Below are 14,725 nucleotides of genomic sequence, written 5' to 3'. Positions count from 1 at the left end.
AATATTAAATTATTTCATAACAAGTATCACATACTCTTGATTAATTGAATTTATTTAATTTAATATCTATTAAACTTATTAATTTGGTCACTTTGGTGACTAACAAATTAAACATTACATAGACATTAAATAAATACTAATTTCAATCATATCAATTTACTTTAGTTTTATTGATCTAATTAAAAAACTAATTCACAGCGGGAATTTATTACAATTAACACAAATAAAATTATATGAAAAATCATAAATTTAGTAATCAAGGCTCTGATACCACATGTTAGAAAATTCATGTTTCAACTTTATACACAAATTACAAAAGAAAAGTACATAATAGCCAAGATCTTTTAAATTCATGATTTTTACTATGTAAAAATAAAGCGACGCATACCTGTATTCATGATGAACAAATTTGATCTTGAAGAGATGGAGTTTCTCTCTCTAATCCCTTAAAACTTTCTGTACTTTCTGATGGAGAGAAATGTACGAGGTGTGTTGGGTAGAGAGATGACCCATTCTCAAATTCATGCTCTATTATCCACCATCCATCAAGGGGTTACTAACCAATAGGATTTATGATAATTTAATAAATTAATTGATTTTTATTAATAAAATCAATGACATAAGTTAGTAACATTTATTTATTTTAGGGGTTATAGAGTTACAAAAATAAATATCATAAGTTATCATAAATTATGACATAAGTTATGAGTTAAGAAAATAAATAACTTAAGTTATCAAAATAAATATCATAAGTTGTCATAATTTATGACATAAGTTATGAGTTATGAAAATTAATAACTTAAGTTATCAAAAATAAATCTCATAAGTTATTAAAATAAATGTGAGTCATAAATATAACATTCTTTTGTATAGATTTGATCCAGGTTCGAATCCCACACATTTCATCTATTTTTCTCAATTTTAGATTAACGAGCCAATTTCGAGCCGAACACGAACACAAATATTTAAATCGAGCCGAACACGAACACACTGTTCACGAGCCAATTTCGAACACGAGCCGATTTCGAACACGAGCTATTTACATGCATACACAAAAACTCCACCTCTACGTAAAAAAATAAAAAGAAGAAATTTACATGCATACCACCCAATTTTTGCGGGTTTACAAATCTAACACCTAAATCTTTGCTAAAAAAGGAGGTAAGCTACATGCATGCTACCTTATCCTTATATATTAAAAAAAAAATGAAATAAAACCAAACGTTGATATTTATATACAGCTACATTTTTTTTTTTATGTATTTTCATAAATACCATGCAAATCCTACATATTTAGATGTTTAAAATCCAAACTTCGATATTTACATGCATGTTACTTAATTATTGTTTATTCACACGACTATCACTTAATTCTTTTGTATTTACATGCTAGTTACCTTGCTTGTACTTGTTTGTACCTCTCCACTCTTGTATTTACATGCTTACTATTCAAGTCTCATTTCTTTATATGCCTACATGTTTGAGTCTCATGGATGCTGCAAATGCTAGCTACTCAAATTTTACACATTTTCATGTTAGCTATTTAAACTTTATGTATTCACATGCCAACACTCAAGTCCTAGGAATTCACATGAAAGATATTTATTTCTTCTCTATTTACATGCACACTACAATTCTTATGGATTTACATGTCTAGTATCTGAACTTCGATGATCTTTGCGTATGTCGTTCGAACATGTTCAAAACTTAGATTTCTTAGATGCAAAGCAACTTAGGCTTCGGAGATGACGAGATCGACGTGGCACCTATGCGTATAAGTAGAAAAAATAGGATATTTTCTAATTTAAATAAATACATAAACTTTAAAAATACATATCTTGGTGTACGAAAATCATAAAAGTAAAAAAAAAACCCTAAAAAAAAAAAACAGAGGGACATAACAAAAAAAAGTTAAATTTAAATATAAAAATGTATTTTTAAATATTTATTTAATTTTAAAAATCACTAAAATTACAAAAAAAATCACAAAAATTTATTTGGTTAAAGAAAAACACTTTAAAATGCTCCCATTAAAATTTCAAAGTAAAAAAAATGTGTTTTGAATGCCTAAATGTATTTTCTCATAATATCACTAATTTGACTTAAAAAGATTATAATAATTAAAATATAAAGAAAAAAATATAAAATCAATTTTGGTGAACCTTCTAAAGTCAGATACACTTAGGATAAATAAAATTGTAATTAAAATAAAAGTCCTTTTTTTAAGCATTTAAAAATAATTAAAACAAAAAAAAAACAAAAAAAAATGCAAAATATTTTAAAATTGCCACCAAATCTCCCATCATTAAAAATAATAAATTAAAAATGCTTTCCTGATATTTTATTGGCCCAAAAATATGTTTTGAATACTTAAAACTATTTTTCAAGATATTTATGATTATTCACTAAAATAATTATAAACAATAAAATATAAATAAAAAAATATGAACTTGAGTTTGTGAACTCCTTAAGGTCATGTACACTTAAGAAAAATAAAATTGAAGTCAAAATAAAAATTTTATTTTTTGGGTATTTTTTTAATAAAAATAATTAAAATAATAGTTAAAAATTGAAAAAAAATACAAAATTTGTTAAAATGATGTGAAATCACTCCTAATAAGAGATGGTACCTTTAAAACCTTTTTATAAATTTTCTAAAACCCAAAATGTATTTTTAAACACTTAAAATTATTTTCTTGAAATTTTACAAAATTATCCACCAAAATATTCTAATAAGTAAAATACAAATGAGAAACTTATAAAATCAATTTCTCTGACTTCCTTAACGTCAGAGGAGTCAATGAAAAATAAAACTTGAATTTTTGAAATTAAAACATATTTTGTATTTTTTTATTCATCAAAACCAATATAAAAATCAAAAAAATTTAAATATAATTCAAAAAATCATAAAAATTTTCCTAAGTGGTCCTCTGACCTAGGTGAATCTTTAAAAAATTCTCTAAGGACATAATGTAAAAACTACCCTCCCTTGCAATGATATATGTAGTGTATAGGAAAACCAATACTTGAAATTACGATTATAGCTTGTAAAAAAAGGAGCAATTCTCGACTTTACTCTCTCCCAAGTGCATAAAAAGTTTGGTTAAACTGGTTCTAATTTCTTAAACCTCAATCTAAACCCATCAAAGAGTATTTTCCTATCTATTTGCATCACTCTATAGTTTACTTTTGTTTCATAACCTATAGTTCAATGTGAATATTATAATCAATCTTCCATAGCTTTCGCGAGTTGTTATGGATCAGAACATACATTAACTAATCATTTAACCAGAATGAAAAGTAAATGAAGCATAGAAGAAAACTCATCACATAGAAAATGGAAAATCAATTTCAAAGGTATTCGACCATTCCTATGCAACTAACATAATCATTATAAGAGAAATGTGAAAAAACTACTCACTAAGTTTGGAAAACACACCACAAAACATCATTAACGTAAAACAAATCCACTAGATAATTGTGTTTTACAAAAGTATAATATAAAAAAAACACAATACTTAGCTTCTTCCTTTTTACAATACTTTGAAAATCCTCTTTCTGGCTTTCTCAAACCCTTACTACAGTGCTGATGCAATCTCCTTACAATAAATCTCTTAATTCTTACCAAATTCTCTAAGTAAAAGCCCTAATTCTCTCTTAAAACAATCCTCTAATGTTCCTCTTCGTCTCCTCTTGAAATGCTTCTCTCCATGCCCTTTTAAAACTGCTTATAACCTTTAAATAATTCCCCAGGCCATGGGGATAACCTTTAAATAATTCCCCAGGCCATGGGGATAATTGCTGAAAAAACTGTCCAATAGTTGCTGGAGTTTAGGCACCTAAGTGTGTAGCGCCAAGGCACTTGAGTGCAACGGCTTGGTACTCAAAGGCTGACACCTATGTGTCAATCACTTGTTGCTCCCTTAGCTCCATGTCACCTCCGCTTCACTCCATTTCTTCTTCACTTTGTTCCACTTCTATTACCTGCTATACCTGTAAGAAAAATAAAAAAAATACCCTTGTTTAAAGTGCAATTTTATCCATAGAAAGATGCAAATGGTAAAAGAATTTAAGCATCCTTTTGTACATATCATCTGATAGTCTACATGCACTCTAACTTTCCCTAAAAAATGGTTTATTTGACAATAGGCTCTTTTGGTGCCATGGGGTAACAACCTATGCGGTGAATAAACTCGACGCAAAGATGCGTCTCTCCATCTCATCCTCCTTCGGGCCAAAATTATGTATCCCAAGGATCAGGTATGCTTCTTCGGGAGTGTATTCTAGAAATTGAAACTAGACTTTAGCAAATCCTCATCCATGGGCTGAGGTCGGAGTGTCTGTTGTTTTTGTTCCTTGACTCATTTTAGTTGCTTGTTTTGGTCCCTTCATTTTGTGCGGGTTAAACAAGTCTTGATTTTATTATGGTCTGTCATAAAAGCACCCATTATCCCCTGTGCGGCAGCAAATACTACTGATCTCAATCCTCTGTTTTTTTGTTTTATCGGCGGTGGTTTATTCAGGTTCTTTTGACTCTATTTTCCATTTGGCGGTCTTTTCCGGTCTAGAATGGAATTCCAAAACGGGTTCCCTTTCCTTTGCTTCCTCTTGACCAATTATGGACAGTGATGAGTCGTTGTACAACAATTCAACTTGTTTCATGTCAAAATCAAAGTGGATCATTAATTCTCTTTCCATACACCTGTTGTCCAGGGTCAAGCACACACTACTCTAAAAGGTAAAAATGAGTTCGGGTTCTGACATTCTCTTGCAAGGAATATGGAAAATATCAATGGTTGTATTTCAGATTTATCATGGTTGTTGTCACCTGTTTATGTGTTTGTTTGTTTTACTTTAGTTTATTTGTCATTTTTTTTATTTTCATTTTAGTCATTCCATTTTTCAGTATGAGGGTCCATTTGTTGTCATGGAAAGAAGCTCATAAACATCAATCTAATGAGTGAAAGAGGGTCTCCAAGACCAAATATTAGAATTCACAAAAGAAACATTGCTGAAAGAGATAAACTCATTCATGTTTCCTTTAATTTGTTTTAAATTGTCCTAGTTTACAAAAGAGTTCTCATTTCTTCTTTTTCATGTCACATAGTATTTTTTTTCAAACACTGTCAATTAATTGGGAGTATTATTCTTTCACCTTCTCAATTGACCAGCTGGTAGCACCCTCTTGAGTATGTCTTTTTGACAACGTACAGGCCCTCCCACATTGGTTCAAATTTCTGTCTATCTTATGGTGAGCGAGAAAAAGTCTTCGAAGTACCAAGATCAAATTATTGATTTAGAATGTTCTTAGATGAACCAATTTATCGTGGGCTCATATCATCTTTACTTGGTACAACTCCAAGTTTTATTAATCCTGCAAGCATTTGCCCTCCAATATTGAGTTCTTCGAGATGAAATTTCATGTTTTTCTTCGGCTATTTTGTTGGCAACTGCTACTTTGAGAGATGAGATTTGCACCTCGAGACGAAGTATAGCTTCAGACTCATTCACTAGAGCAAATCGTGTTGACCATATTGGTGTTCGATATGTGGCACGTTAGACCCACAGAGCTTCCAACAACTGCTCATGCCATTATCTTGTGTTGTCAATCATTGTCTTTTATTTTTATTTTTTGAACTAAGGTCTTGTTAAAAGCTTTGGCTAAAACCATTGGCTTTTGGGGAATAGATTGTTGAGTATCTCCAATCTATTTCATGTCTCCGAACAAATTTATTTATTTTTGTATTCTTGAAGGTTGTCTCGTTTTCTGAGATTATCCTTTGAGGCACTCTAAATCTGTAAGAGATTTGAGTATTGAAGAACTAGAGGACCTGATTTGCCTTAACTTCCCTAGGTGGTATTACTTTTGCCTATTTAGAGAAGTAATCTGTGATAGCCAGAATAAACCAGTGGCTTTTGGAGGATGGAGGGTCTATAGAGCCCACTAGGTCCGTGCCCCAACACTCAAACGGTCATGACACAATTTTTGGGTGTAGCATGTTTAGAGGCTGATGTAAGACCACCCGATGCACCTGACACTGGTGACACCTTTTGACAGTCTCCATGTAGTCTACCATCATCGCCGACTAATCATATCAATTTTTTTTTATTTTCATTTTTATTTTTTGCCCTGATTGATGTGCACCACAAAGGCTTGAGTGCACCTCTTTGACAATGTCTTGAGCTTTAGATTTGCTTAGACACCATATCCACAATCGATCAAAAGACCTACGATAGAGGGTGTTGTTCACTAGAGCGTAGGACAATGCTCGTAGCTTGATTTGATTTGTAGTAGAATTGTCTTCAGGTAGCACCCCAGTCAACAAATGTTCAATGATCGACTATCGCTAATCTTCTTTTTCTTCTTTGTTGGTAGTTGTTGCAGTCACGTCAACACCGATCTTGTGAAGCCTGTCCATGTTTATTTGAGAGAGGACCTACCGCCCTTATACTAAAATTGGAACATCGTCCTCTTCTAGGTAGGCCAACTCCTCCATAAGCTTTGTCAAAGTGTCTGCCAATGAGTTCTCTCACCTCGTAACTCTAAAAAAGTGCAACGCTTGAGATTTGCTCTAACATCTTCATCGTGTAGCAGTAGTACTGCTCAATCCTTGGTTTTAGAGTCTTGCACTTTCTAGCAACCTAGTTAATGATAAGTTGAGAGTCCCTATAGATTTTAATTTCTCTGATTTCAATTATGGTTGTGACCTCCAAGCTGGTTATGAGCACTTTTTATTCAACTTCATTATTTGTACATGGTTCTGTCAAGTGGTAAGAGAATTACATTATATCTCATTATGGAGTGATAAAAACCAGTCATACCCTTCCTTTGCCGGGTACAATTGTCTGCGTGCCCTTGTCTTTATAAATAGATGCAGCTCCGTTAAAGTATAGTTCCTAATGGTGAGTGCAAGAACCTTTGCGCTATAAGATCTGTTTGTCGAGCAGGTCTTCATTGAGAGGGGACCCTGCTGGTAGTGGAAGTGCTGCCAGGAAGTCTGCTAGTATCAGTTCTATGACGACACGTAAGGGCATAAAAGTTGTGTCAAACTGGAGTAGTATCATTACCCACCTACTAATCTTCCAAAGAGAGTTGGTCGAGTCATTAGCTACTGCAGAGTTTTGACTCTCTAGATGAGAGTCACCTTATGAGAGAGCATGTATTGCCTTAACTTCTAAACAGTGAAGATCAAAGCTAAACAATGCTTCTCAATTGCAGGATACCTAATTACAGTAGGAACTAAAATACAACTTAGGGAGTACAACACATTTTTCTTACCCTCATCATTGACTTGGGATAGCAAGGCTTTAAGAGAGTAGTCTAAAGTCGCGTTGTAAAGGATCAGAGGCCTTCCCGAGATAGTAGCTGCTAGAGCAGGAGGCGTTGTTAAATTTTGTTTGATGCTTTCAAAAGCGTGTTGGCATTTTCCATCCCATAGGAATTTCACATCCTTCCTTGTTAAGGAGGTGTGTGGTTGACACCTACCTGAGAAGTTAAAGCAAAAACGCTTTATGTATGCCAATTTTCCTTGGAAAGATTGAAGTTGGGTCAAATTCTTCAGAGGGGCATATTTAAGATCACTTCAATCTTAAGGGGGTCAATTTTGATCCCATGTTAGCAAACAATAAATTCTAAGAACTTTCCGGAGGTGACACCAAAGACACATTTAAAGGGATTCATCTTTAGATTAAACTGTCGCAATAGTTTGAAGACAATTCTCAAATCGTACCTTTGGTCCTTTTGTCTGCTCTTGACGATTTAGTCATCCACATAGCACTCGATTGGATTGTGGATGAGTTCATCAAAGATCCGTGTTATAGCTCGCTGGTATGTCACACCAGTATTTTCAAGTATAAAGGGCATTATCCTTTAGCAGTAAACCCCAATGGGTGTTTGAAAGGTTGTGTTTGATTTATCTTCGAGAGATAACTTAATTTGGTTGTAGCATAATGATCCGTCCATAAATAAGAAAGTTGTGTGTACTGACACAATATCGCTCACCAACTTTGAGATCGGTAAGAGGAATTTATCTTTTGGATATGCATTATTCCTGTCTATGAAGTTATCGTAGATCTGAATTTAGCCATTTTTCTTTTTCACAGGCATTATTTTGGTGAGCCAAGTTGCATATCTTTCTTCTTAGATGAAGCCAACATTGATTAATCATTTTACCTCAACTACGACTTGCTGTTCTATTTTCATGCACATTCTTCTTAGATTTTCTTTTACTGGGATTGTAATTTGGTCTATCCCACGTCTATGGACCGCCACCTCTGGGGCAAGTCCGGACATTTCATCATAGCTCCAAGCGAAACAATCTTTAAACTCTTTTAGCAATTGTGTTATCTCTTTTGATTTAATTTTTTTAAGTAGTGAGCTGATGATTGCTGGTCTTGGGTCTTCCTTGGTCCCCAAATTAACTTCTCTTAGCTTGTCTACCGTCGATTTGGTTTCTTCTTTGAATTATGTTGGTGCATCTACAATTGAAGGCTCTTCAAAATCATCGCGTGCTTCTACACACTCAAAATTGGGTTCTTCGGTGACAACAAGAAAAAATTATATGTCATCCAGACGTCCTAGTGTATCGAATCCAACACCTTCTTTTGAGTTGGGGTTTCATTGTTGGAATTCCGTAGTTGTTCAAAGAGGTGGGACCTGTCTATTAATCATTGTTTCAGTATGAAACCACGTTGAACAAGCTTTAAAACATACAAATAATAACACTCAATAAGAAGTTCTATTAATTTTAAGAAATTTTCTTCTTGTAGTTTTACATCTTTTCAGAATTAGAAGAAGAAAAATCAAGGTGGAACTTAATGAATTTCATACCTTCACTATATACTTTTTTTATCACAAACTCTCAATTTTATTTGAAGAGATCGGAGTTAGGTTCATAGCTTATACATAGTAATTGATCCTTTCATACATGAACTCACATTCTTTCCTTTCTTCTTCATCTTAAATGGATATTTTGAACCATGGTTCCTTTCAGATAAGCACCATTGTTGTCTTTTTCTCTTTTTCTTCCTCGAAATTGGGGTCCAGACTGATGTTGATCTTCAAGAGTTTCTTCATTTCAACAGTTGGGTTTTCTCTCCCTCTTTCTCTTCCGCATCCTCAACCTCGGATGTGAGTTTTATGGGAGTCTCCACCCTTTGATGCTAGTTTTGTAGGGGTCAAAGAGCAATCCAAATAACATAATAAATTATCTCAAGCTCTCTACTCTCAAGAAAATAAATCATAGTGTTTCTCTCATGTCATCCCTCTCTTTGATCTTCATCTTTATATTTTTCATAGTCAATTTTACAAATATAGTCTTAGTGACACCGACAAACCATATCTAATTTAACTTTCTCTAAGATGTAGTTAATCCAGCTTAACGCCAAAGAGATGAATACTAGCTTTACAAACATAGATTTGTGGAGTAACTAATAAAAATTGGTGAAGGTTCTAATTCCCAGGGATTCAGCCCCAAGCTTACAGAAGTTATCCATAAAAAATAATTGTGGAGAGAAGTCTCCCAAGCCGAAGACACACCTCATGAAGTCATTCCTTAATGTGAACTCTTTCCTCTCTTACAAAATTTTTTTTTCTTTTTTATCTTAAAAAAATCAAATTTAAATTTGTGTTTATTTTCAATTTTCTATTCTTAATTAATTTTAAGCATGAATTATTTTTCTTATATTTTCTTATAGACAACAATTCACTTTTATTCATTATGCAAAATTTACCTAAGCAACAAGGGGCTCTTTTAATGGGTATATAAGTCATCAAAAGGCTTACTAGTTTAGTGAAACACTTTTAGGATTTTTTCCTTGAAAACTATTATAACATTTTCAATTAAATGAATCTTAATCTAAACCAAAATTTTTCTTTGAGTAATCCCAAAAAACGTCGTTCACTATTAGTAGCAAAAGTTATTGTCCCCCCAAATTGCTTGCCGAGGGGTTTTGGCTTATATCTTACTAAATAGATCAATCAAACTATATTTTAGAAGTTTTTATATAAAGACCAAATATTTTTCAAATGACTGAAAAAAATATTCTAATATTGGGCCCCGTTCACGACAGCTTATTTGGCGCGGTGGAGTTTTGAAAATGCACCAGACCTATTTGGGTAAACTATATTTTGGCAGTTTATGCGTTTTCAAAACGCTGAAAAGAGCGTTTTCACACTGCACCTATTTAGTTACGGTTTGTCTTTTTTAAAAAATAAAAAATTATAATAATCACCATACCTAACTTATTAGCAGATTATTTTTGAACAGCTCATGCATTTTTCTTCTGGCTTTCCCTTATTTATACCCAGTCGAATCCTTTAAGCTTCTAAAAACAGTCCTAAACAAATTCAAAAAAAAAAAAAAAACTACTAATAACACAATGCATTAAAACTTGTATCTAATTTTGTTGACATTTCAAAAGCGTAAAACTTCTGTGTCATAATACTGCTATGTCATGCACTTTTAATCTCTAAAATTTTAATTTATTTCGAACTAGCCATTAGTTTTTTTTCTAATTCAATTACTTGCCAATTTAATCATTTCTTGGCTTTCAATAATAGCAAAATCTTATTTTAAGAAAAAGTTACTTTTAATTTTATTCAATAACACTTAATTCTTGCCTATTTAAGTATCTAACACCTAAACTTTAATATATATATATCATTTTTTTAATACATTAAATATTCTCTTTATAAAGGCTGAATAGTGATATGTTTTATGATATAAAAGTGTTAGAGGGTATAAATTTAAAAATAGAGTATGGTGTTAGATACATAAATACATACAAATTGTATGTGGTGTGTGTCTATATATATATATATATATAGTCGTGTATTCAAATTATTTGATTAAATATCTGCTTGTCAGTTGTAAGTTTCCTCTGGTCTGGGGTTTGATTCCCTCAAAGTGTAGGATGCGACACTCAAATTCTTAAAGCAAGAGCTTGAATAATAGCCTTTAGCCGTATATATATTTTCTTAAATTAAAATAAACACACACATATATACATATGCCTTCTGTTTTTAGTTTCTATTGCGTCAGGTCACATTTTGTTTGAAATTGTTTAATATTTAGATTGCACCACTATTTTTCTCGACTCAAGCTGCAGCTATTTCTTTCCCCTTGCTCCATGCCGACTTCAGAGGAGCCATGGCGCATCCCAGAGTCCTCCAATTCGCCAATCTTCTCCAACCTTGCATCAAGAACAAAGCCTTGCTCTCTGGTAAAGCCATCCACGCTCAAATATTCGCCTGTGGCTTCTCTCTCGACACCTTCCTCTCGAACCGCCTTGTGGAGCTCTACTCCCAGTGCAATCAATTCGACTACGCCCTCAATTCCTTCTATTCAATTCTCAATCCAAACATCTTCTCCTGGAATGCCATCCTGTCCTCTGCTTCCAAATCTGGGAACATTGATTTAGCGCAGCAGCTGTTTGATCAAATGCCTGAGAAAAATGTGGTCTCCTGGAACACCATGATCAGTGTTCTGGCACGAAGAGGACCAGAAGAAAAAGCCTTGAACTTGCACCATGAAATGATTCAGCAAGGATTAATGCCGACCCATTTCACTTTCGCAAGTGTCCTCAGTGCGTGTGCGAGCTTGATGGATTTGGTTGGCGGTACGAAATGCCATGGCGTCATTGTCAAGGTGGGTCTTGATTCTCATTTATTTGTAGAGAACGCTCTTCTTTCTTTGTATACCAAATGTGGGATTCTTGATGACGCAGTGAGGCTCTTTGATGGCATGGCTCGACCCAATGAGGTGTCGTTTACTGCTATAATTGGTGGTTTGGTGCAAAGCGGTTGTATTGCAGAAGCTTTAAGATTGTTTGCGAGAATGCATAAAAATGGTGTTTTGATAGACCAGGTTGCAGTTTCTAGTGTTCTTGGTGCTTGCGCTAGAACTGAAGATGAATCATATTGCCTTGATGAGCTATCTTTTAGTTATAGTGTCGGTCAGGCAATACACGCCATTGTTTTAAAACATGGCTTTGAATCAGAATCACATGTTGGTAACTCGCTGATGGACATGTATGCAAAGCATGGAGACATGGAGAAAGCTGACTTTATTTTCAAGACATTGCCCGCAATCAATGTTGTTTCATGGAATGTTATAATTGCTGGATATGGAAAGAATGGTGATGCTGATAGGGCTGTTGATATGTGGAAGCTGATGCAGGAATCTCAATTCGAACCAGATGAGGTTACTTATATCAGTATGCTGAGTGCTTGTGTGAAGTCTGGAGACACTGAAACTGCTAGGAAAATGTTTGATAAGATAAAATCTCCTAGTGTGGCATCATACAATGCCATACTTTCTGGTTACTGTCAAAATGAGGATCACCAGGAAGCAATAGAGTTGTTTAGGGAAATGAAGTTTTCAAACTTAGAACCAAATCGAACGACATTGGCAATCATTCTGAGCTCATGCTCTGGAATGGGAGTTTTTGAGCTTGGCAAACAGGTCCATGGTGCTGCTATGAGGGTGATACTCCATGAAGACATGTTTGTCTCTAGCGGGCTTGTTGATATGTATTCAAAGTGTGGTGATATTGAGGCAGCTAGGAAAGTTTTTGATAGGATGAAAGACAGGGATGTTGTCAGTTGGAATTCAATGATTACAGGTTTTGCTCACCATTCTCTAAATAGGGAAGCTTTTTCCTTCTTTAAAATGATGAGAGAAGATGGTTTGTCTCCAACCGAGTCCTCTTATGCAAGTACAATCAATTCATGTGCCAGATTGTGCTCCTTACCGCAGGGAAGACAGGCACATGCCCAGGTAATAAAGGATGGGCATGATTGTGACTTTTATGTTGGCAGTTCTATTATCGATATGTATGGCAAATGTGGCGTAGTAACTGAGGCACGCCTTTTTTTCGACGGAATGCCATCGAAGAACATTGTTTCATGGAACGAAATGATACATGGATATGCACAAAATGGTTATGGAGAGGAAGCCATTGAGCTCTTTGAATACATGCTAGACACCAAAGAGAAGCCTGATTCTGTGACTTTTGTTGCTGTTCTGACTGCTTGTAGCCATTCAGGGTTTGTTGACAAGGGAATAAGATTCTTCAACTCCATGAAAGTTGAGTATGACATTGAGCCATTGGCTGATCACTATACTTGTATTTTGGATACTTTGGGGCGTGCTGGCTGCCTGAGAGACACAAAGTTACTATTAGACAAAATGCCTTATAAAGATGATCCCATAGTATGGGAGGTTGTGCTTAGTGCCTGTGTAGTTCATGGAGATGCCAGCTTAGGCAGGAGAGCAGCCGAAGAACTCTTCAGGATTGACCCGAAGAATTCTGCACCGTATGTGCTGCTAGCTAATATGTATGCCTCTGCAGGCAAATGGGCTCATGCAGCTGCTGTGAGAAAATTAATGAGTGATAGAGGAGTGGTAAAAGATAGAGGGTATAGCTGGATTAATAATAAGAATGGTGTCCAGGCATTCATGGTGGATGATTGTCTGGATTTGGTGGGTGGCAATGGAAGAAAATTAAATGGTGATGCTCCCTCTCATGAAATTTGTGCTGCTTGATGCAGCAAAAATGAGGATTCAAGGAGAAGAATGTCTTTACTTTTTAGCAAGTATGCGACGGTTATACATTAATCAGAATGTATCAGTAGCTCGTCCATCCAGGACACCTTCATGAGCTAGGTCATTTTGGACATGTTGGCTGCCTCAGGAACTAATCAATTGGTGCATGGCTGCTCATGCATAATTAAGGATTGTACAGATTTGATAGATGGCGATGGTGGAAAACAAAATATTAAATGTCATTCACGCGTTGGACTGATTATTTATTCTTTCCAGCCTTTGATGATAAATATGCAAGACTATCAAATTTAGTGTCAAGCTATCGAGGAAACCTGAAATTTCAGATTCAATGGGATTAAATTTGAAGATTGATTTCTTTTTGGATCAACAAACTAAATTTGAGGTAAAATTTATAGGACAGTACTATTTTATCAAAACTACAACTTTGTTTCAGATTTTTCTCTTGGAGATATGCTTAAATTCAAATGGCTTTTTTCCCCTGCAATATATTCCAGTGAGTTGTCATAAGTTTCAACTAGTTTGGAGGAACAGGTTCCTGAGTTGGACGTGCAGTGTTGGAAGGTTTTTCTAATGCATATTTATTTCTTGGACTAAAAGATGTTTAAGGTTTGTGTTAACCAAGATAATGTATGATGGCTTGAAAATGCACTGTATTTTATCAAGGATGCTACATTTTTTATATACTCATGGCTCAACAATAAATGTGTTCAAATATCAATCTATTATGTTTGTTTCATCCTATTTCATGTTCTCAAACTCACTTCTTTGTTTTGCTATTATTTACTTCCGCATTGCAAAATGTTTTATTACATTTTTTTTTTTCTCCATTTGATGGTATCTATGTTTTCATCATCTTCAATCGTATCATTCTCCTTCTATTTTCATTTATGTTAAGTTCTATATGAGATTTAAATTGATTTTTCAATTTTTTATCACAAGTTTTAATTACATTGTCTGCGACCTATCCTTTTTTTCATAATATTTTCACATTAATTTTATCCTTTCTTTTATTAGATTATTCTATGTTGCTTTTGTGTCCGTAAAAAAAATATTTTAAGTCTAATTTTTTACTTTTTTATATTTTATAGATGATACTCCCACCCTTTGTTTGATAAAATCATTTTTTTCTCTTGTTGCATGGCATCAAACAACCTTGG

The 14,725-nt window shown here is 34.1% G+C and overlaps 1 protein-coding gene across 1 annotated transcript; it reads left to right on the top strand.

Annotated features, from left to right (window-relative positions):
• Window positions 1-11,048: 11,048 nt before the first annotated feature.
• LOC110038417 (pentatricopeptide repeat-containing protein At4g20770) lies at window positions 11,049-14,260 on the top strand. The gene has a single exon (XM_020743263.1). The coding sequence runs from the start codon at window positions 11,151-11,153 to the stop codon at window positions 13,545-13,547; it is 2,397 nt and encodes a 798-aa protein (XP_020598922.1). The 5' UTR covers window positions 11,049-11,150; the 3' UTR covers window positions 13,548-14,260.
• Window positions 14,261-14,725: the final 465 nt, after the last annotated feature.

Source organism: Phalaenopsis equestris, unplaced genomic scaffold (genome assembly GCF_001263595.1).
Source record: "Phalaenopsis equestris unplaced genomic scaffold, ASM126359v1 Scaffold232797, whole genome shotgun sequence".
Classification (NCBI taxonomy): domain Eukaryota; kingdom Viridiplantae; phylum Streptophyta; class Magnoliopsida; order Asparagales; family Orchidaceae; genus Phalaenopsis; species Phalaenopsis equestris.
Note: the sequence above shows the minus strand (reverse complement) of the source record. Positions and strands in the feature narration are given on the sequence as shown.